At 48.1% G+C, this 22,644-nt stretch overlaps 1 protein-coding gene across 1 annotated transcript; it reads left to right on the forward strand.

Moving 5' to 3' along the window:
* The first annotated feature begins 13,831 nt into the window (after positions 1 to 13,831).
* KRT2 (keratin 2) lies at positions 13,832 to 21,592 on the forward strand. Its single transcript, XM_010964343.3, has 9 exons — positions 13,832 to 14,496; positions 15,497 to 15,711; positions 16,066 to 16,126; positions 16,937 to 17,032; positions 17,623 to 17,787; positions 18,105 to 18,230; positions 19,214 to 19,434; positions 20,547 to 20,581; positions 20,687 to 21,592. The coding sequence occupies exons 1-9, from the start codon at positions 13,888 to 13,890 to the stop codon at positions 21,145 to 21,147; spliced, it is 1,989 nt and encodes a 662-aa protein (XP_010962645.2). The 5' UTR covers positions 13,832 to 13,887; the 3' UTR covers positions 21,148 to 21,592.
* Positions 21,593 to 22,644: the final 1,052 nt, after the last annotated feature.

Raw genomic sequence — 22,644 nt, forward strand, 5'->3', positions numbered from 1 at the left:
GATGTATTCTAGTGCTCTGGCACACATTTTCTAATCTCTCTTTAGGTTACAAGTTTCTTTAGTCACATTTCAGTATTGGGAATACCCTTGTTTGTCTTGTTTGGACTTGGGCTTTCTTGATAACATCAGATAGGAAATAGAAATCACTATAATTTATAGTGAAACTTATCAAAAGTTGTAAGGTCACAGGACTATATGAAGACCCTGTGTTAGTCAATATATAATGCAGAACTAAAATGAGTATGATCAAGTGCCCAAATGCATTAGTACTAGAAAGACAGTGAAGGAAAAAATCTGGATACTGATTAGTTCAAAAAACAGTTCTTGCAAACATACCATGTGTCTGGGACAAGGTGAAACATTGAAGGTATTCTGATGAGTGAGACATGGTTCTTGCTCTCAAAGACTTGGGTGATGGGGAGTATGAAAACGTGTCATAATGCACATGACTCATGCAATGGTAAAAACACGTACAAGGAATAGAAATGGTACAATACAGAAGTGAGAGTGATGAAAAGTGATGCCTGGCTGGGTTTTAGAGGATAAACAGGAGTTTTTCAGGCAGACAAGGAAAGTCAAGACAGACAAGGACGTTTAGAGAAGGACACTCCAGTTAGAAGGAATAATATGGATAAAGACACAGAAGAGTAAAATTGCATGAAGTAATTGATCATCTGAAGGGTCATGAAGTTAGTGACAAGAAATGAGGGTGAAGCGTTAGAGCCAATCAAGAAGGGCCTTATATATATTCAACAGAGTCCAGATTCTAGCTTGTGAGTCAGAAGTTCTTAGAAGGGATTTTGGGACCTACTGGCTTATTGTAACCTGCTAGGTACTGGGTCAGTGGGCGGGAAAGGAGTTGCCTTACCGCTAGTGGAATAAGAATTGAGCATGAACCACAGTTTGTCTTGTACCTGAGTATCTCCTAAGAAATCTGGACTGCTTCTGGGAGATCTGTTCATGAGAGTATCATTTAAAAAATATTGTATGACTGAAACAGCTATGAAAGATGAGGAAGAGCCAGCAAAGGGATTTAATGAGAAAGTGACATGGTTAGATTGGTGTTTAGAGGGATCATTCAGATCAAATTGGAGGGGCCCATATTAGAGGTAGGAAGAATCATTAGAAGATTATTGCAAAGGTGCAGACAAAAGACAATCAAGGCTTGCACATCAGTTCAAGCCCTTAGAAGTGGTAGAGTGGCCAGAAATGAGGATCTGCATTCCACGTAGTTAGGAGTCAGATCATCAGGACTTGGTGATGGATCGGATGTGGGCTGGGGAGGCGGGTGAGGCGAAGGGAGGAGTGGAGGGTGGCTGCACATTCCTGGCTTGAGTAATAACAGGGAACATAGCAAGAGGGCTAGTGGGGAGAAATGCTAAGTTAAGCTTTTGAGGTGCTGCCACTATCCCATGTAATTTTGGGCCTAGGGGTATAAACTGAAGAGTCATCAAAGTTCAAAAGTTAGAGTAACCATCAGATAACTCAGGAAGAAGGGGTAGAGGGAGAACTGCAGAGAACCTCCAGTAGGAAAGCCAGAAATATGCTGGAGAAACTTGCTCAAATGGAGAAAACTTAAAGACTGTGAGACCAAACCTAATCTTTCAGGGATGATGTAGCCAAGATACTGAGGTCCCCCAGATCGAGTGATGACCTCTCAAAATCTTAGACTCCATTATTTCACCCTTGGGTAGGTTCAGTGTGGATTTGTTGTTTGGTACTTGGCCCAGTAATAATATTCAGTAGTAAAATCCACAAGTACAACTGGGTGATAAAAATTCTCCTATCCTGCACCACCAAGGTCCCTTTTTCTACAGCAACTATAGTTTCTTGGGAATCCTTCCAAAAATATCTATGTACCTGCAAGTAAAAATGGACAGATAGATTTATTCTCTGTTCTCAGATGTCCTGTGTTCTTTAGCAAATAAGCCTTTTAGGATCTGGCTGTGAGGGTTCTGTCCATATGCCACATCCTATGACCCAGTTTTAGTGTTTTGCCCTTACCTTAAGATATCTGCACACATCTCCTCTCCCTGGGTCTGGATCCATGTGTCTTGCTCCTAGAGTCCCAGCTGGAAGGACAGAATCCTTCCCTCTGCCTGCTGGCTGATGTTGACTTGAGGCTCCTCATGGGCCATTCTTCTTTCTTGAATGGTCACAATGTTGCAACCGTTAGTTCAGTGGCCAGTCTTCCTTCCATAAGTAGCCAGCTTCTTTTCATAACTGTGTGACCCTCACACAGTCACCTCTCTAACAGAGTCCTGAGATTCATCTAGCTCGAGAGAATGGACTTCCCACCTTCTCCCTTCCTCACACATCAATTCCCTCCTGTCCCACATCCCAGGCCTAAGACAACCATCTAGGGCCCCTGGGGAAACAGCAGAAGCCAGCAAGTCTTCCTGCAACCCTTGCTTCCCAGATCCTAGTTCAACTTAGCTCAGTTCTGCCATCCCTACTCCTTCCCTTGGGGGAAGGTCTTCACGAGCCTCAAGGGCTGTTCTCTAGCCCTTGGGGGAGAGAATTCCAAAAGGTGATCTAAAACCAGAGCCCATGGTTTTGCATGAAATTTTAGGAACCATAACTTCCAGAATAGTCTTCACTGGCATGAGGATCTTCTGTTGGTCCCTTGGAGGAACTATGAGGAAGTCTTTTAGTTCCATGCCCTGTTCAAGCAAAACACATGTGGAAATATTAACAGGAAATTTAGGGACATTGCTAAAAATTTATTTTGAAAAAAGACTTTTTTTCTTGTAGAATAGATAAACAAGATTGCACTGTGTAGCACAGGGAAATATATACAGGATCTTGTGGTGGCTCACAGCGAAAGAGAATGTGACAATGAATGTATGTATGTTCATGTATAACTGAAAAATTGTGCTCTACACTGGAATTTGACACAACATTGTAAAATGACTATAACTCAATAAAAAATGTTTAAAATAAAAGACGTTTTTTCTTTTTAGGTCAGTTTCTCTAGAGGTAGCAGTCTCATTGCCTGATGTTTTACAACAAAAGTTAAAGTACCACCCTATTACTGTCAGGAAAAGAAAAACACTGATGGTATTATATGTTACAATCATATGCAATAAAAACAAATCAACACAAAGCCTCAACTGCAATATAAAGGAGACATAAAATGAAAAAAAAAAACCTGGTAATAACATCCTGTATATTTCACTTGGCATATTCTCAAGTAGGGCCCTATTAGAAAACATAGGAAGCATCAGCTGTTTGAACCAACAGGTAGAATGTGTTCAACCGGCTGCAAATGTGGACTGGTGCAGGTAAGCTGTATTGACAAACCTAAATACCATGAGCAACTTTGCAACTGATGACACAATTTTCCCAAAAGGTGAACACTCTCCAAGCTTCCTAATGAAAGGAAACTACAGCCTTCTCTTGATTACCATAGCAGTAGCACCCCTCAAAAACTCAGTATATCTGCAAGCTGAGGGAAGCCACTTTGCATGTGTATGTGATACGGTTTGGGTTCTGGGCTGAGCTATTATACATGGCGGGGCATGCAAAAGCCCAGGAGGTCCAGTAGCAACTGGATCGTGCTTACTAAATGTCAGTAATAGCCCCCCATATCACGGTGACAAGCAAAACATGTCTCCACAGATTTCCAAAAGATCCCTAGAGAAGTATTGCTGCTTCAGGACATTTTTGTGGCTGGGCTATCAAGCTGCTTCCTAGAGCTAAAGTTGGCTGAAGGTTGTGCCAGGTGAAAGGGAGGGTAAAGATGCCCATGAGACATTTGGGTGGTGCCAGCAATTTTTGGTTGTTCCTTGGAAGGATGGATACCCAAGCTACCCTGGGATGCTCTGTGTCACTGTGTTTGCCCCTCCCATATCTGCTGCAGGGAACATGACACTCCCTCCCAACCCATTATCAGAAAAATGGCACAGTCTTAGTCAACTTGTGACCTTCCCAGGTTCACCTAGGGTTACCCCAGTCTTCCTTGGTGCCCACGCCCAGTTTCCAATCTGTCAATCGGCCCTGTTAATCCTTTCAAGACAGTATGGAGTGTCCTCTGCTGGCACAAAAATTCGTTTACACAGTGATGGGACCTGTGCTGGTTATCGTAAAGCAGCAGCTCCCAAGGGCAGTGAGGGTGAAGAGTATGTAATTTGAGTGTTTCAGGAAGCTTCTTGGGAATAATAAAAAGAAAAAGGCCTTTTCTTGGTTCTGTTCTGTTGGTTGTAAAGACATAAGGAAGCAGCTGAATCCTTTTTGGCATAGAGATCTCTGGTAGTGGAAGAAATGTCTTCCCGCTGTGTGTTGAGTTAGGTCCTGGGCATTTGGAAAGTTCAGATGATCCCCTGAAAAGCTAGTGTGAGCTCAGGGGCAAGAACTGGGATAGAGGAGACTTGAAAGGAGATCAAAAGTGACTGAGGGTGTACGTGGTGGTCACTTTTACCAAGGATTGACCACACCATTGTTGTATAGAAGAAGATGAGGTCTGTTCTTGCTTGGAAGTGATGGGGTCACTCTGAAGAACACTCACCCAGGTCCAGCTGTCTGGCGGTGGCAGGGGCTCCCTGTGAACTGATGAGTGAATCTCCATTGAGTAGACAGGCTTTTCCTGAGGCAGGGATGCTTCAGAAGAATCAAACCCTGAATGGAAACACTTCCAACCCTGAGAACTCATTCCATCTTTCCCCATCATCTTCTCCAATCCTCCCAGTTCCTCTTCCTCTCTTTTCCTTCTCCAAGTTTCTTATTCCACTTCCAAAATATTTTGACCAGTTAAAAAAAGTATGTAAGTGGGGTGTCAGCCTGAGCTGATCTGATAGGTGATTTGGAGAACAATTTTGTTGGTTCAGTTAAGAAAACACTGGAATGCAGTCCTTGACCATGGGTTGCTCATGACAGGGTGTGGGTGAGGTGAGGACTGAGGTGAGGCCATTCCTGTCCCTCCTCTAAGTTAAGTTATTTGGAAGATGAGGAGTGGGTGTGGCAGGGGTAGAGCAGGTCCCCGGCTAAGCTTTCTGGATCCAACAAGCTATATATCCCGGCTCTCCTCACTCATACTGTGTAAGCAACGGGGTAGTTCTTTGATTAGTCCCTTTGGTTGTCAGCCTTAAGTCCCTTGTGTCATCAGCACAGCTGACTTCCTTTTGTCCTACACCTGGTGGAGCTGGAAGAACATCCTGGGCAAGTGGAGAACATAGTGTACTACCTCTATGCTCCCAAAGGAAGCAGGAGATGGTCCTGGAGTTGAAACCACCCCTTCTCAACAGGTTAACGTTTGAGTGTCTCCTCTCACACTGTGCTAACTGCTAAGATGCTTTGGGGATTAGAGAAACCCCTCTGGGCTTCAGGAAAGTGCCTTGTTTCTGGCTGCCTTCTCCGCCGTAATCCTGTCTCTTGGCTTTATAATGCATAAACAAGGTTTCCGTGGTGAGGACATCTGGCTTTGAGGCAAGGTGGTGTGGCAGGAGCCTTATGCCACCTCATTGGCACTAGTGACCTGCCACATGCCACCACGGGGAGGTGTATACCTGGAGGACCAGGTGGAGAAATGTAGTCCATCCCTTGGCAGGACAATCACCAGCCTGTAAATTGAGGGTCTGAGGGAGTGAGGGTTGGATTATCTTGCTCCTAGATCCAGCCTATTAACCCCTTTCCTGGCCACCCCGAGGGGCGTGAATAGGAGGGGCAGTCAGTTCGATGCCTTAACAGCCTAGGGGAAGCATTGCAACGACAGATTTAGCAGCCTGGAAAGGACGCTCTTTACCAATTTCCCATCATTGTGGGTAACTGCGCATTGGTGATGCTGCGTACTAAGCCCCTGCTGTTGGTTTACCTGAGGACTTTCTGGCTCTGAAATCCTGTGCTCTCAGGGGTAATGTGGCTTGGTGGCAGAGCTGCGGGGCTAGGTTCTTGCTGTTTCCCTTTAGTTATGTAACCTTGACACGTCTCTGAACTCTGTTTTTTCATCTTAAAAAGGAAGGTATCAGTCGGTTGGGCCCTAACATGTTCCTGAGCTGTTAGTAATACAGGTGCTAGAATGGGCTGGAGAGCCTTTCAAGGGACAGAGCACTCTCATTAGAGCTCTGTGTTGGGAACAGGGATCAGGCAGATGAGGGTGGATGGGCAGAAGTGGGGCTCACAGAAGGAGGTAGAACCTGAAGACATGGGTACAAGTCCTAGGTCAGCCACATTACTCACCTGGTGACCTTAGGCAGGTCTCTGCACTGTCTTAGGGGCTCAGTTTGCTCATGTGTGAAATGGCTGTATTAATACCTGCCCTACTTTTTTCAGAAGGAGATGGGCAACATGAAATGACATCTTCGAGGGTGCTCTAGAACATCACATGAAGGGAGCTTTTATTTCCACTGTGGTTCTTCCTTGAGAAGATGCTGGGGTGGGGGTGGGGGTGGGTGGGGCATGAGCAGAGGCGCAGCTGGGGACCTGGGAAAGGCTGCTTCCTTGGGGACAAGGTGGAGTCCCGACTCTCATTCTTCGCTATGGCTTCATTCTTTGGGTCTTGAAGCATTCAAGAGTCCCTCTTTTAAAAGAAATATTCATGGAGTGGTGGGTAAGGCTTACAACCTAGAACCATGATCACTAGTTCTGCAATGAGTGGCTGGTTAATACCCAAGCAGGGCTGAGCCGACTGCCAGCTGGGACCTGGGCTTGGTAAGGGACAGGAACTCCAGGGAGAAGGCGGGCCTGGGAGGTGGGCTCGTGAGCATTCAGGTCAGGCTGTGTGGACGGGTGGCAAGACGCCACCAGAAAGGTGATGTTGTTTTAATTTTATTACCAGAAGGTTGGAAGTTTTAGACATTTTCTGCCACTCCTATAGCCCATGGGAAAGTGGAAACATGTGTTTCCCGCTGGAAATTATGCTGATTGTTACCTGTATTATTTCAATTATTTTATTTCAAAATTTAATTTCAATTATTTTATTTATATCAACTCTCTAAAGGGATTAGTACTATTATGCCCATTTTATAGGTGAGGAAATGGTGGCCATCAAAGTGTAGGTAACTAGAAGGTCAAGAAGCTACCAGGTTGTGGGGCTGGGATTCAATCCAGGTGTGTGACACAAATCTGAGTCCTTAACCAGCACACAGAGCCACCTTTGTTTATTACAGCCCCCTGCAAGGGTACTTTATCATTAGAGCTGTTCTTTCTCTAAACAGAGAATCCCTCAGAATCTTTTCCCTTGGGACACTGTGATCTCTTTTTATGCTGGGACAGAGGGCAAGGAGACCTACTTGACAGGAAAAGGCCCCACCAGCCCAGTGTCTGGAAGCCTGTGTCTCTACCACCCAGTTACAGCAGAGCAGCTCAGCCTTGGTCCCGCCTCAGAGCTCCCTCCTCATGCCTTTCCCTGCCAGGAATCTCACAGAGGTGGATGAACAGCCCTGCCCTCGCAGTCCTTTGAGGGCCCCTGGTCTGCCTGGCACTGGGAGGCTGCTCCCCACAACGCCAAGCAGAGAGTTGCATGCTGCTCTACGATGCCAGCGAGGGAACCTCACAGAGGCACAGAGGGAGCACAGGGTTGGGGCAGTGGGCTAGGACAGCAAAGGCTTTTGAGTACAGGGGATTCCAACATGAGAAGGAGGAGGGTTGCTGTTCTCAACCATCGGCCCCCAGTGTCTGGAGAGATGCTGGGGAGCCTTGTGACAAAACAACATGTGTCCTGGGCACAAGCCCTGTGCCATTACAGCAAACCCTCCCATGTCTCCGTTTCTCCATCTGTAATAATTCTTGTCTCACTGAATTGTTGGCAGATTGAAATGAGACCAGGAATGGAAAAACAAACACGCCACTGAGGACAGGGTGCTGTGCAAATGGAGATATTTAAGGTCCTGTCAAGTAGGTCGAACCAGGTGACAAACGACTCCTGTCCCCTCCAGGGGTCCATAACTTCAGATGCTGTGTCTACTGCCCAAGTGGGAGGGGATCCCCAGGGACACTTGCTTGGTCAAATTGGACACTCCTTTCTGCTGCCCATGGGTGAGAGGACCTGTGCTTGGTTAGTGTCTACACAGGACAGGGTGACAGACAGTGTCAGCAGCGAGCCACTCTGATCCACTTGCCTAGAAACCCCTCCACAACATCACGAAATTCTGACACTAACATCATTATTTCTGCTCACTAGTGAACGGCATGGAGTCAAATCTAGAGAGAGAAGTACAGACACCATCCTGGCCCTCTGGGGACAGCCAATGCATGGACAGTGAGCCAGCTCCATGGGTACAGTAATGGGTCCCCAGAGGACAGGCCCTGACCAGAGGGTGTGGCTGTTTGGGGCCCTCCCTGGAAGATGGGGGCCCAGGAAGCCCTCAGCATATGACACTCTAGTGTGTAGGGGACCGTTGAGAGCCTGATACAGAGGGTTGGTGAGGAAGGTGGGGTTCATACAGACCGCCCCTCACTCATCCTCTGCCCCAAGGATGCAAACCCAAACCAATTAGGGTGTTTAGACAAACACCAGAAACACCCAAGGTATTTCCACCCAAGGAAAGGGAGCCTGGAGATGTTACACCCCAGGGACTCCAATTCTCAGATGGACAGATTTTTATTAAAATTTTTAAGAAAAAGTTTTATGGCTAATGTGGAGCCTCAGAAGAAGAGGTGAAGTTCTCTGCCTGCTTCCAGATATGCTGCTGAGCTCTGACACCAAGAATAGAAGAATAAAAAATAGAGGAAGAGTTAAGGGAGAAGCAACAGACCCGGGTTTTAGCTGCTACAGTCAGTGTTTGGAGGTGGTGAAATGCTTTCTTTCTTTTTTTTTTAACCTATCAATAGTATTTTTATTTTTGATGGAAGTATAGTTGCTGTACAATGTAACAAAAGTTATAGGTGTACAATAAAGTGCTTCACAATTTTTAAAAGTTATATTCCATTTATAGTTAGTATAAAATACTGGCACTATTCCCCATGTTGTACTGTCTATCCCTGCAGCTTATCTTCTGCCTAATAGTTTGTACCCAGGTGAAATGCTATTTCAAAGAGACAACTATTCATCAATCAACTCTGTTTCTTTGAAACAGACACAAATCAATATCTTTGAAAAATGGACATATCAACTCCTGAGGAACTTACAGTTGGGGAATCAAGACATAATGAAATCGTGCCTTTCAGATCCCAGTTGCCCAGCCCTGCAGGCTTGTCTCAGTTCCGACCTGATGCCCAAATGCTCCTCGGTTCGCTGAAGCCGTACGTGTCTGCCCTTTTCCCTTCTCTCTGCCTTCCCTCTGTCTGCCTTGCTGCCACCATTTCTTCCCTTGTCCCTCAGTGAGGAAAGAAATGAAAGCAGGGTGTGGGTTCTGCTTTCTAAGTTCTCCCTGTTTGCTTCAGCAGTTGGGCTTTGCTTGTTCATGTCCTTCTGAAGTGCAGACTATCTTCTGAACTGGAGAGACCCTTAGGGATCTGGGGTCCAGCACCTTGATTTTACAGATGAGAAAACCAAGGCTTAGAAAAGCTGAGAGCTCCGGGCTCTGGAGTCAGCTGGTTGCGGCTTCTCTGACCCCCTCTAACGTTCCTCCCTTTCCTGTTGGTTTCATTCAGTCTGTGGGGAGGAGGGTGGGGCCTGGCAAGAGAGATAAGCCAAGGTCATGTGGTTTAGTTTCTGGCAGAAGGACTCGACCTTTACAACTAAATATGCTCTTCCCAGTTTATCACACAGCTTCCCTTGAAAAAGTACTGCTAAATAGAGACAAATCTACTGCTTTGAGTACCTGATGGGCTGGGAAGTGTGCTTAAGGCTCGTAAAAATATAATTCGTGTCATGGTGTCGTGAATTTAATACATCTCAAGTGAGTGACTGTACTAGCTCTATGAAACATGTGCCGCTCAATTAGCAATGATTTCACTTGCATCTTTAGAATTTAAAAGGCTTTTAAAGAAGAGTTTGGAAGACCCATGGCTTTTGATGTGAAAAAAAAAAAAGCTGTCCAGAGAGTTTTGAACGGTTGTCTTCCTCTTCCTCCTCCTCTTCCTCTGTATTCTTCTCCTCCTTTTTTCCTTCTGGATAAAAACCCTGTAGAAAGGAGGCCATTTAGAATCAAGCCCTTTGGCTGTTCCTTCCAAAACGAGGCACCCCAGTGCCCACAGTTCTGAAGGCATCTTGAAGAACTTTGTTGCTAGGCTGAGGAACAGGAGTCTCCTGAATTTGGTCTTTTACAATTCCATTTTTTCTATGCTTTTCTCTCTTTCTTATTTTTTTGGGGGGTGGGGGAGAGTGTTTCTCCACCTGCCTCCTCCCACCAATATTCCCATCCAAGCCAACACAGGAAGCCTTGAAAGAAATAAAAGCGGGGGGTGGGGGTGGGGGGGTGGGTGTGGGCTGGAAGCATCTGATGGAACTAGGCGCTAGGCACAGGGAGGAAAACGGCAGGTGCCCAGGGAGGGGCACTGCAGGTGAATCACAGCTGTCACTGGCGGCAGAACAGTCTGGGATTAGTAGGAAGGCTCCCCAAGAATGAGGGGTGGGTAAGAAGGAGGCAGCATTAAATCTGGGGAAACCTGGGGAAATCTCTGAACTGCGGGGAGGAAGTGAGTGGTGTAATTACGATGACTGCATTTTTCTGAAATCTCAGCCAGGATGAGATGGAATCTCTGATGGTTGTCTTGTCCTTCCGTGTTATGGTGGCTACATAGGTAACGAGCAAGAGTAAGAATATTAGTGCTGGAGCTGGCGAGGGAGAACTTGATCTGGGAAGTAGTTTGGCTGGAAGGAGGGCTGGGCTGCAAACAGCAAGAACTATTCGTGAAAACCCCCTTTTGACTCTTCCTGTGTGAACGAAGGCGAGAACACATGGCACCAGGTCGGAGTGATGCCATTAACTGGATGGCACTTGAGCTCACAAGGCACACACCCCAATGAGTTGTAGGCGGCCATGACAGGAGCGGAGCTCATTCAGCTGTGGATTGATCGCATGGAAAACACTGTTTGGGTCAGATCTGCTGGGATTAGAAAATTAGAACTACATGGGACATCCATGGCCACAGCAGTGGGAAAGGAAGTGACATTTTTCCCTGCAGAAGCCCAGGATGCGGCTCCGTGTAACACAGGAGGTTGGAGAGGAGGCTCTCAGAGAGGTACACAGGAGGCGAAGGGAGTGTGGGCAGGGGGAAATTAATTCCCCCTGGGAGAATCTGGAGCTGCAGCCGCACCAGCTTCCCGTCAGCTAAGCAGTTCACCCTCTCTACTTAATGCTGGGAGCTCGCTTTTCTGTTCCGGGGGCCAAGATCGGATGTGCCAAGGTTTTCAAAAGAACATCTCAGGGGACAAGCATTTAGGAGCCTGGGCTTGCTGGCAGCTTGTTGAAAGGAGAATTAGGGAGCAGGAGGAAGGATTTTATCCTATCTGTTCCCCTTTCTGTTCTCAGAAACAGTAAAGCTTAAAATCCTTCATAACAACAGGTCAGTGTCCTCGTGAGACATCAGGCATCTAGGATAAATGTACCCATCTTATAGATGAAGAAATTGAGGAAGTCAGCCACAAAATCATAGCCAGAACCAAGAGTCTTTACTCCCATTTCACTTCCTTAAAGAATGTGAAACATGAAATCTAGAAAAGCACATTGAGATTAAAGGTAAAATTAAAAAAAATACGGAAATGGGGGAAGGGTATATTTCAGTGGTACAGCATGTGCTTAGCATGCATGAGGTCTTGGGTTCAGTCCCCAGTACCTCCATTAAAATAAGTAAATAAAAACCTAATTACCCCCCAAATATGGAAATTAAATGTTATATAATATCTGAGTTGCATTAATTCTACCCTCACATTTCAAGAGAAGAGGAGGATGCTTCCTCTTCACATCTGACTTTTAAAATCTGGCCAATGGGTCTAGAAAGGGAAGGTGCCCAGTGGTGAGGACGGGAGGGAGACCCGGTGTGAAAGCAGAATCATAGAGCAGTAAAACCTGCAGATCGTGTGCCTGGCACGAGCCTGGGGCAGGGTAGATGCTCAACAAATGTTTGTTCCTTTCCTCCAAGGAGGGACTAAGAGCTCCCCCGCCTCCCCATCAACTATCACTCAGCAAGCTGGCGTGGCCTCGGCACAGTCATGGTGGATTAATGGACAATTAGGGCGTTGTTCAGATACCTGCAGGTAACATTTGACATTGGACGGAGGCTCACTCTAAAGCTTTTTGGTTTATGAATTGTTTCCATGATTATGATTATACAAGCCTGATTGGGAAAAAAAATCACATGCATTTGCTTCCTTCAGCATTCTCTTATTGCAAATCAAATATCCTGAATAGCATCTCCGTGTTTTTCACCCCTATCCTCACCTCGACCATGTAGTTAAGACATGGGATTGGAGTCTTGGGGGAGGGGGTATAAGAACACAGATAACACGTATTAAGTTTCTGCTATTAACTGGGAACTGTGCTTAGGACATATGTTTGTCTTGGTCTGGTTTTACAACAGCCATCTTCTTCTCATTCACATTTATAAATGAGGAAACCAGGGCTCAAAGAGGATTATGAATTATCCAAGGTCATTTAACTAAAACATGATGAAACTGGGACTTAACTGCAAAGCGCAGGTTTTTTATATTCTTTTATGCTAACTCTGTCCTAGGAGTTGAGAAGTCCTGGTTCTGTAACTCGTGGTGCCTGTGTGGAGGGTGTTGTCGTAGCTGTCAGAAGGGGGAATAACAGGCCCCGGGCGAAAGGAAGAGAAGGTATCTTTGCTTCAACCAAAACAATATTGAGACCTAACATTAGTATTGTGTGTCACGGTTTTCAAAGTACTTCCATGAACCTCCCATTTTATAGCTAAGGATGCAGAGCCTCAGCATTTAACTCAAAGTCACAGAGCCAGTAAACGGCAAAACTGGGACTCAAACCCTGAACATCCGACGTTCAGTTCAGTTCTAGCACGCCACAGTGCCTCTCCTGTGTAGTTGGCCGCCTGGACCAAGGAAGGACAGTGGGTGAGTTTAGGTGTGGATGCTCTGTATCCTTGGTGACTTGATGGGTCTTCTTCTTATTTTTTAAATTGAGGTATAGTCAGTTACTATGTGTCGATTTCTGGTGTACAGCATAATGTCCCGGTCATGCATATATAGTGTTCATCCACCTCTGGGTGTCACTGAGGAGCCCGACTTCCAAATCATTTAGTGTGACCATCGGGCAATACATGATTACTGGCTGGCCAAAGCAATATGCACTTGGATCTTGGAGTGGCAGAGCTGATGGTTTTAAAGACTTCTGGTTACAGGAAAGAAAATTCTCTCCTCGGTTACTGGCTACAGTGTATTCAGGTGTGGCATGGGAAGGAAAGAGTCAAGATCATTTGCAACCTGACAACTCTTTTGAAACATCCTAGTTCAGCTTCTTTCTGGAATAGGATGTGTATTTCCCCACATCACATTTGTGCTCTCCAAAATCACTTGTTGAAACTCTTCCTGGCTCAGATGGAAAAGCAAGGGGAACTCTAAGGCTGGTATTGAGGGCCTCTGGCAGTCTCTAAACCTGTCATCTCTTTCATCAGCTGAACTGGGTAGCAAGACTCCCCAGGCCTGAGTGGTAGCTAGCCTCCCTTGGGTTGGTCCAGAGCAGGGAGGTAGAAGTTCCTTTTTCAGATTGAGAAACTCACATCCTAATCTCCTCTTTTGATGATTTTACAATAATCAAATTGCATGACTGATGCCCAGATAAACAGAAGTTTGCAATCAAAGCAAGTTCTGGGATGGAACTGATTAGTAGATTTTTAATGGCTATTTGCTTGATAATCACCAGCAGTAGCTTCCAGGCAGACCAAACCCATTAATAAGCGAGCTCACACCCATGCACACAACACCTAGTTGGCGGATATAAAAGAGGACCCTGCCAGTCTCCTGACAGCAGAATCGAGTCTCCAGCCTTAACGCTTCCCAGGAAACTTCACCTTCCCTCTCTGGGCAAAGGCATCATGAGTTGTCAGATCTCGTGCAAACCTCGAGGAATAGGAGGAGGAGGTGGAGGAGGATTCCGGGGCTTCAGCAGTGGTTCAGCTGTGGTCTCCGGTGGGAGCCGGCGATCAGCCACCAGCTTCTCCTGCTTGAGCCGCCATGGTGGTGGCGGCTTTGGCAGTCAGAGCCTTGCTGGTCTTGGAGGGACCAAGTACATCTCCGCTAGTGTGGCTGGAGGAGGTAGAAGCTTTAGCTCCGTTGGAGGATTTGGTGGCGGAAGAGGTGGCTTTGGAGGTGGCATTGGCTTTGGAAGTGGCATCAGCTTTGGAGGAGGCAGTGGCTTTGGAGGAGGCAGTGGCTTTGGAGGAGGCAGCGGCTTTGGAGGCAGCGGTTTTGGTGGAGGTGGTAGAGGCCGGTTTGGAGGTGGTGGTGGCTTTGGAGGTTTTGGGGGTCCTGGTGGCTTTGGGCCTGGAGGATTCCCTGGTGGAGGCATCCACGAAGTGTCTATCAACCAGAGCCTCCTGCAGCCTCTCAACGTGAAAGTTGACCCAGACATAAAGAATGTGAAGTCTCAGGAGCGGGAGCAGATCAAAACTCTCAACAACAAATTTGCTTCCTTCATCGACAAGGTGAGTCACGAGAAGCTGACTCCATCTGATGCTCAGGATTGCCCTACTTTCAGTGCTGATTGGAAAGCAAATGACGGAGATTTGTTTTTTTCAGGAGCCATGGGTGTGGTCATACTGACCTGAGTAGTTGCCAATACCCACGTGGGAAAGATGCTGACTTCGTGGGCTACATCTTTCATAACAGTCTGCAGTCAGGGATTATTTGTGCCTTTGGCTTTATTGTTTCATCCCAAACAAACAATACTTATGGAAAATTCTGAAAATCACAGAACAGATATAGACAAGTAATAGACGGACTAGTTTAGGCCATGTGACAGCAGGTTTTGGGAGGGATTAGTAAGACATCTTCTGAGATCGTCCTTCCTTCCCGAGAACTGATTGCTGCGTTACATTTGGGGAAGTTGAACCTGAAATGTCTACTTGGGGACGAACGCAACTCCTGCCTTCAAGAGAAGCGTCGTCAGTTTTGTGACCCATAAAGTCTTTATTGGTGTCACTTTGGAGTGTGACAGGCTTTCTCCCATTTCAAGGCTGAGGAACCTGTCTAAGGGATTTACAAGGCTCTTCAAAACCAGGTCAAGGAACCCTGCCCTCCAGGGCTCTCACACTCATAATCCTTAGGAGCAGTGCCAGTGGATGCCTGGCTTTTGGTTTTCCCCAGAATTTATGGGACCTTTGCCAGGAATTCAACTAGAATCGGGAGGGAGATGGCCTAGAGTGTTGGGAGCAGCTGGAAACAAAATAGTGGGCAGTGAAGTAGGGGAGAGTTCTCTGTGTGGAGAGCACCAGGCATCACACTAGGAGCCTACTGAACTTTCCAAGTGTGGAGGCAGAGAGCTCAGAACCTCTGTCTGGCAGGATCTGGCCTCCAGCTGGTGAGGATGAAGCCGCACAGTTGTCTCCATCACCCAAGGCAGGACCAGAGCTGACTCTGGCGTGTGCGGCCTGTTGAAGGGAGGGGCAACCCAGAGCTCACGTGCTTTCCCTCCGGTCACCGCAGGTGCGGTTCCTGGAGCAGCAGAACCAGGTGCTGCAGACCAAATGGGAGCTGCTGCAACAAGTTGACGTCAGCACCCGTACCACCCGCCTGGACCCCCTCTTTCAGGAGTACATTGGCAAACTGCAGACTTACGTGAACACGCTTTCTGCAGAAAGAACATCCCAAGATTCAGAGCTGAACAACATGCAGGATCTTGTTGAGGATTTTAAGAAGAAGTAGGTGGTAGAGTAAACTCTAAGTGGAGATGAATGTGGATCTGAGCTCTCCAATCATTGCCCCAGAAAACCACTCATCTCCCAGTTGCATTTATGGTGATGAAGGGGAGGAGCATCTGTATCTTTGCTGATTATTTGTGAAGAAGACAGTTAGGGCTTTAGAGATAATGTTTTTTACATGTTTTCAATGATAGAAAAGCATCCTCATTTGGGGATATCATACTTTCAGTTTAAACCAAAGTGTTTTATATTCCCAGAGAATGGAGTCTTTTGGGTGAATCCAGTAGGAAGAAGAAAAGAAAAAAGTAAACAAACCAGAACTAATCTAACAGCTGTGTCCCTGTGTCCCAACAGGTATGAGGATGAAATCAACAAGCGCACAGATGCTGAGAATGATTTTGTGAAACTTAAAAAGGCGAGTGAGGGAATGTCATGGCTGAGGTGGGAGTGAGGGCGCTTCAGAAGCCCGTTGGGCTCAGACAGACAGGCTGGAGCACACCTCTGCGTGAAAACAGCAGTAACCAGGGAGAGGGGTGAGGCGTGTCCATGGCTGGTTCTCCTGGAATAAGGGTGACTCTGTAGGTCAAGCTTCTGGACACGTTCTGCACATTTGCTAGAGCATTTCCTATCAACTGCCTACTCGAAGCCTATATTGAATCGCTCAAGATGCAAACAGAGAAAGCACTTCATTCTTCTTCTAAAGGGCTGAGGAGGGAATGGGACTGCCTTAGAATGCCTGTTTAAGGTTGCTATCAGTTGGGCCGACCAAGGTTTGAGCCAGAAGGCAAAAGTGTGGATTCTCAGCCTGGTTCCTGCAGAGGCTTTGGTGTAAAATTCAGAGAATTCAGGAGAGGTGGGATGGACAGGCAGGGTGGGAGAATTGAGGACTGTTAAAAGCCACAGAGGCCATTGCACTTCTTAGTAGAAAAACACGTCTCAAGCAAGAGGGAGAGAATGCTTGACAAAGCTTGGTCCCATCAGAGCTCTGATGGTCTTGGGGGAGTGTGAGCAGTGATAGGGGTGTGGAGCCCCCAGCAGAGGTGCACTGCAGACTCCATGCCAAATGAGGTCCTGTGGGGACGTGGCTCATCCGGGATTTTGGAGAGCAGCTAACAGGGACTGGCTGGAGGAGCGGCAGGGAGGGGGCAGGGCCCGTACACAGAGCACTGCAAGATGAGGGGTGGGGGGCATGAAATTCATCAAGGGCTCCTGATCTTCCCTGTAGGACGTAGACAATGCCTACATGAACAAGGTGGACCTGCAGGTCAAGGTGGACATGATAAAACAGGAGATTGACTTCCTGAAAATCCTCTTTGATGCGGTAAGGAGGCTGCTCCTGGAGAGACCTTTATTTCCATCCTTCTCACCAAAGGAAGTCCCTCCCTGTTGGTGGGTGGAATCCATTGACGGCTGACTTCAGCTTGCCCTGGTTCCAGGCCACCAGGAGCATCTGTGGAGTAGATCTTGGAGGAGAGGAACTTTCTCCTGTGATGTCACAACTTCTCTCTCCAGCTCCTCTTAGGAAGAGACCTGCCCCGTTTCTATCTCTATGTCCAAAATTCTTCAAAGGTCAAAATGTAATATATTTACCACTTACCTGCCCAAGTGCACACACGTGACTTCTGAAACAGGAAGTACAATTTAAGGCATTTGCCATCGACTGACTTCTTCCTGGGGGCACTTTATCAAAACTGCATAAATGGTGAAGGCTGTTAACTAGGAGGCTCAGAAATGCAGAGTCCTCCCCATAATTCTCAGTGCGACCTGGCAGAGACCTAAAAAATGGCAGCTGTGTTGCTTTAAATCCCCCCCAGGGCACGACTAGTCCGAGAGTCTGTATTTTCCAAACAGTGGGAAGGGGAATCTCCCTTCATTGCCTTTGGCTGCGGGCAGACCTCTTGTGTGTTGCAGGAGCTGTCTCAGCTGCAACAGAATGTCACGGACACCAATGTCATCCTGTCCATGGACAACAACCGCAACCTGAACCTGGACAGCATTATCTCCGAGGTCAAGAGCCAGTATGAAGAGATCGCCCAGAAGAGCAAGGCTGAGGCTGAGGCGCTGTACCACAGCAAGGCAAGTTCTGGGAGGGCAGGGAGAGCTCCAGCTTCGTCTAGCAAGCTGGGTTCCACCCCAGCTAGAAGGGTACCGTCAGTTAGCAGTGTTTTTATCTAGTGGAAATCGGGCATCATTCCCAAGAAGGAGTGTCCACAGTGCCCCAAATGCCCTCAGTCGAAAACGGCACTGAGTCCTTTTCGGGGTGTGAAATGGTTCCCCATCATCTAAGGAAGCAGACATGACTCTCAGCTTGGTTGACCCTCCCTGGACAGTATCAGACTTTCTTGGCTCATGCCAAGCTTCCCCCAAGCTGCCACTGTCCTCTCCCTGCACAGTACGAGGAGCTGCAGATCACTGCTGGGAAGCATGGAGACAGCCTGAAGGAGGTCAAGATGGAGATCAGTGAGCTGAACCGTGTGATCCAGAGGCTGCAAGGGGAGATCTCCCAAGTGAAGAAGCAGGTGGGGCACGGCCCAGGGACTGCGGTGGCTTCCCTGGCTGAGTGGGGCTCGGGCAGGGTGGGAGGCTGGGTATAGATGTGTGTGTGAAAGAAAGAGACAGAGAACTGAGAAATTGAATCTAGCAGGTGCTAATCCTAAATGCCTCAAGTGTAATATAATTTAAGATTTATAACAATTTTTAGAGTGGTCTAAGAGGCATCCTAAAGTAGGGGTTAGTGCAGGGAGAAACTGTGTTGACTTGTGGATTGCTTTCACGGGTGAAATGGAACAATAACACATAACATATGAAGCTAGAGGTCATGGCTTGCTGTTTATCGCAGGCATCGCTTCCTGTTCATACCCGTTTGTCCTTGGAAAAAGCCCTAAGCACCAGCCAGCTGTGTGACGCAGGGGCAGTGAGGGTTGCAGGCACTTGGCCTGGGGTTGGACATTAGCTTTTTAAAAAATGAAAAAAAAATTGTTTTGTTTTGCTGGTTTTTTTGGTGGTGGGGGGCAATTGGGTTTGTTTGTTTATTTATTTGATGGAGGTACTGGGGATTGAACCCAGGACCTCGTGCATGCTAAGCATGCGCCTTACCACTGAGCTATACCCTCCCACACTGGACAGTAGCTTCGGAAGAGTTAATGGGGCAGAGAGTCAACTCCGCAAGGAACAGAAGTTCTGGGAAGTGCCACACATTGCATGTTTTCATCTGCAGCTGTAAAATGGGGTAATGACTCTGGTCCTGGGTTATGAGGATCAGAGGCCATTACGGAGAAAGTGTAAGGGTCCAGTCAAAGGTGACTTGGGAAGACAGGGGATCAGAGACAGCAGGAAGTCTCAGCAGGCTGTTTGCGACTTGCATTAACTCCAAGGGGACCCAACACTTTTACGGCCAGTGATTGTGGCTTCTCACACTCTGTACAACTCTGCTCCCTCTTCCCCTCTGCCAGACAGACTCTACTCTCTGCACCAACAGAAACCTTTTCTCCTTCTCTCCTAGTGTAAGAATGTGCAAGACTCCATTGCAGATGCCGAGCAGAGGGGAGAGGATGCCCTCAAAGATGCCCAGAACAAGCTGTCTGAGCTGGAGGACACCCTGCAGAAGAACAAGGAGGACCTGGCCCGCCTGCTGCGTGACTACCAGGAGCTGATGAGCACCAAGCTGGCCCTGGACGTGGAGATCGCCACCTACCGCAAGCTGCTGGAGGGCGAGGAGTGCAGGTGAGGGGCCCCGGGTCCACCCTTTCCTCTCCCGGAGCCAGGGCTGGAGGCAAAGGCAGGGAAAGCGGGGCTGGGGCAGAGCCGTCTGATGGCTGAGAGCCGACGTCACTGTGTTCCCCGAGCAGAGATTCAGAACACAAAGTAACACGAAGAGATGTAGACGTCTCAGTTTGGAACAACTAACAAGGCAGATGAAATTTTAAATTAAATTAAGCAGTAAGTTAATCTTGGTCTTTTCTGAGAGAGAAAACAACTTCTATCTGCACAGATCAGTCCTAGACAGTCTCTGGGTCTGCAGGGTGTGCGGCCTTTTCCTCCCTCTGCTTTGTGACCCAGAATAGGGAGGTCGTGGGTGGGAAGGAGCTGACTGGCCGGGGCATGTGCACCCAGAGCAGGTGCTCGATCTAGTTCTTTGCCAGTATCTGGAGTGACAAATGGAACCATTCACTAACCTCCAAAGGGAGCCTTTCCCTCCTCTGTGGTCTGAGACCTTTGTCAGTGCCCTCAACATCCCTGGTGACTGAATCCTGCAGAAGGGACTAGAAGGGAAAAGCTACCAGGGCCACCAGCAAGCCAGTATGACAGAGATGGAGAGCTTTGCTCTGGCTGTGGCTCAGTACCTGTTGGCGAGGCCAGGCTTCCTCTCTCCACCTTGCAAGAGGAAGTGGGAAAGATTTCAGATGAAGCGAGGAGGGTCGGGCAGGAGGGCGGGATAGGGAGGCTGCACAGAGTCACAGTTCTTTCTGAATTGCATGTTCACAGTGTAGCCTCGCTTCAGAGTTTCTGCTGTGGCTTGGATTCTGAATATCAGATTCCCTAAAATGGATTTAAATAAAACTGTGGCTTGTCAGGTCAGAAGTGAATTTGCTTTTGACCATTTTTATCAGAGCGAAAACTTGAGAGCTGGACTGGGATGCCAGGTCTTGTGGACACGTGAAGCCCGTCCCCCTGTCTGTGACCTGGCAGCGCAGAGGGAAAGGGAGCTGTGTAAGGCCCTGGTGGCTGAGTTTCGAGGCTGACCGGCACGTTCGTAGGTGGAGGCTGAAAAATAACATGTAGGCTATACCTAAGCGCTCTGCCAGGAGTTAACATTCTCTCCCTCTCTCTGACAGGATGTCTGGAGACCTCAGCAGCAGTGTGACAGTGTGTAAGTGATGGGGGTGTGGTCCTGCCCGAGGGGGCGGTGCGTCCGGCGGGCGGAGGCGGGGCCGAGGCAGTCAGAACTGCCGCGTAACAGCATCTCTCTCTGCAGCTGTCACGAGCAGCACCGTCTCTTCGAACGTGGGGTCCAGGGCTGGTTTTGGAGGCCATGGTGCTGGAGGTAGAGGGTCCGGTTCTGGAGGAGGAGGATACAGCTCTGGAAGCAGCAGTTATGGCTTCGGAGGCCGAAGGTCCAGCTCCAGAGGCAGTGGTGGAGGAGGCTCTGGCTCTGGTGGCGGGTATGGCTCTGGAGGAGGATATGGTTCTGGAGGAAAACACAGCTCTGGAGGCGGCTCCAGAGGGGTCTCTGGCTCTGGGGGAGGGTCTGGTTCTGGAGGAGGATACAGTTCAGGAGGTGGCTCCATAGGGGGCTCTGGCTCTGGGGGAGGGTACGGCTCTGGGGGCGGCTCCAAAGCGGACTTAAGCTCCGGAAGGGGAGGTTCTAGCTCAGTAAAGGGTGGTTCTGGCTCAGGTGAAGGTCACGGTTCCAGCGTGACCTTCTCTTTTAGATAAAGATGGAGTCCCGCCCTTGACTCTCCCACTCCAGAATGTAGATTACTGTCTCTGTCCATCTGATTGACAGGAAGTCAAATCTGGTCATTCACCTCTGATGGTATCTTTTGGGGGAGAGGGATGCCCACATACAGTTTCTGAAATATTTTCTCTCCAAACCAGTTAGCTGGAGCCAGTGACACCCTCAGTCCCTGAGGAAAGAGTCACAAATTGTCTAGGTGTGTGCTTCCAGCTGTGCCCCCATTCCTGGCCCCTTCTTGCATTGCCCATTGGGTGGTCCTTTTTCCAACCAATATTCCGTTGAGGACCCCATCTCGAAGCCTGCACATTTCCCCTGGCAGTGCCCCCAGGGAAATCTGTTTCTGTGTACATAGCCCTCTTGTTTGCTCAGTGTCTAAAGTGACGTGGTCTTGGTGTCTGTGCAATAAACTTCATTTGCAATTCACAGCATGTGGTGTGTGTTTAATGTCAAACCTTGGCAGAGGTGGGTAACCAGGAGCTGCAACTCATTGCTATCTAACTTAAGACACCAGAAAATGGAGAGCTTTGGAAAGGATGGGGAGGGGAGGCTTCCTGGAGGAGGAACATGCCACCCGGGGGCAATGTGGCCCAGAGAAGCCAAGGGTGTTTTCTTCTGGAAGTCTTTAAGAACAGAGGCGAGCAGGGGCTAGCTCTGGAGTCAAGAGATGGGTGTGGTGTTCTTGAAAAGTATCTGCCAGACCTGGGGACTGTGATTTTGCCAAGAAATCAACAGGGGAACTTGTAGAAAATTCTCTTTCCCAGAAAAAAAGCCACTCTTCTTAAGCATTTTCCCACAGACTGCCCCCCTCCCCTTCTCACAGGAGCTCTGACCTGAGGCTCCTTCTCCTCAGGGTGAACCAGTGGAAGCCCCTGAGCTCCCATCCAGGCTGTCTGCAGCTCTGGGCTGCCTTGGAAGCCTCTTTCCTTCTCTGCACCATACTCTTTCTTCCCTGTCAACTCAAATGAGTCTTTAGCTTGCCTCCTCCAGGAAGCCCTCTTGAATGGAATGTTCATGATTCTTCTACTTGCTGTGATGTGGGGAAGGCCTTGCATAGGAGTTGAGAGACTTGAACGCTGATCTTCATCTTGGAGGAATTGTTGGGCACTGGATGAGTCATTCTTCTTTCCAAGGCTCGAGTTTTGCACCAGTTAAAGGAGATGAAAAGAGAGAATCTCTACAGATCCCTCCAGCTCTGATAAAAAGAGTGCTGTCTGTGCTGCTAGGTCAGCCAGGCTCCTTTATTAAGCCTCCCCACCTAATGGGGGGTCTGGGACACAGAGTCAGGAGAGAGGCTTAGAGGCGCTGTGTGTGGATGGGTGTGAGCACCTGAAGCTCCGTGATATTTTCATCCTATTTCATTTGAGTTCAGCGAATGTCTGTTGGACAGTACTGCATTTGGCTGTTTTGGGGGTACCAACGCTCACAAGAGACTGCGTCCTGCCGGGAGCTTACAGTCCAGTTAGGGGACGGATAAG

This window comes from Camelus bactrianus, chromosome 12 (genome assembly GCF_048773025.1).
Source record: "Camelus bactrianus isolate YW-2024 breed Bactrian camel chromosome 12, ASM4877302v1, whole genome shotgun sequence".
Taxonomy (NCBI): Eukaryota; Metazoa; Chordata; class Mammalia; order Artiodactyla; family Camelidae; genus Camelus; species Camelus bactrianus.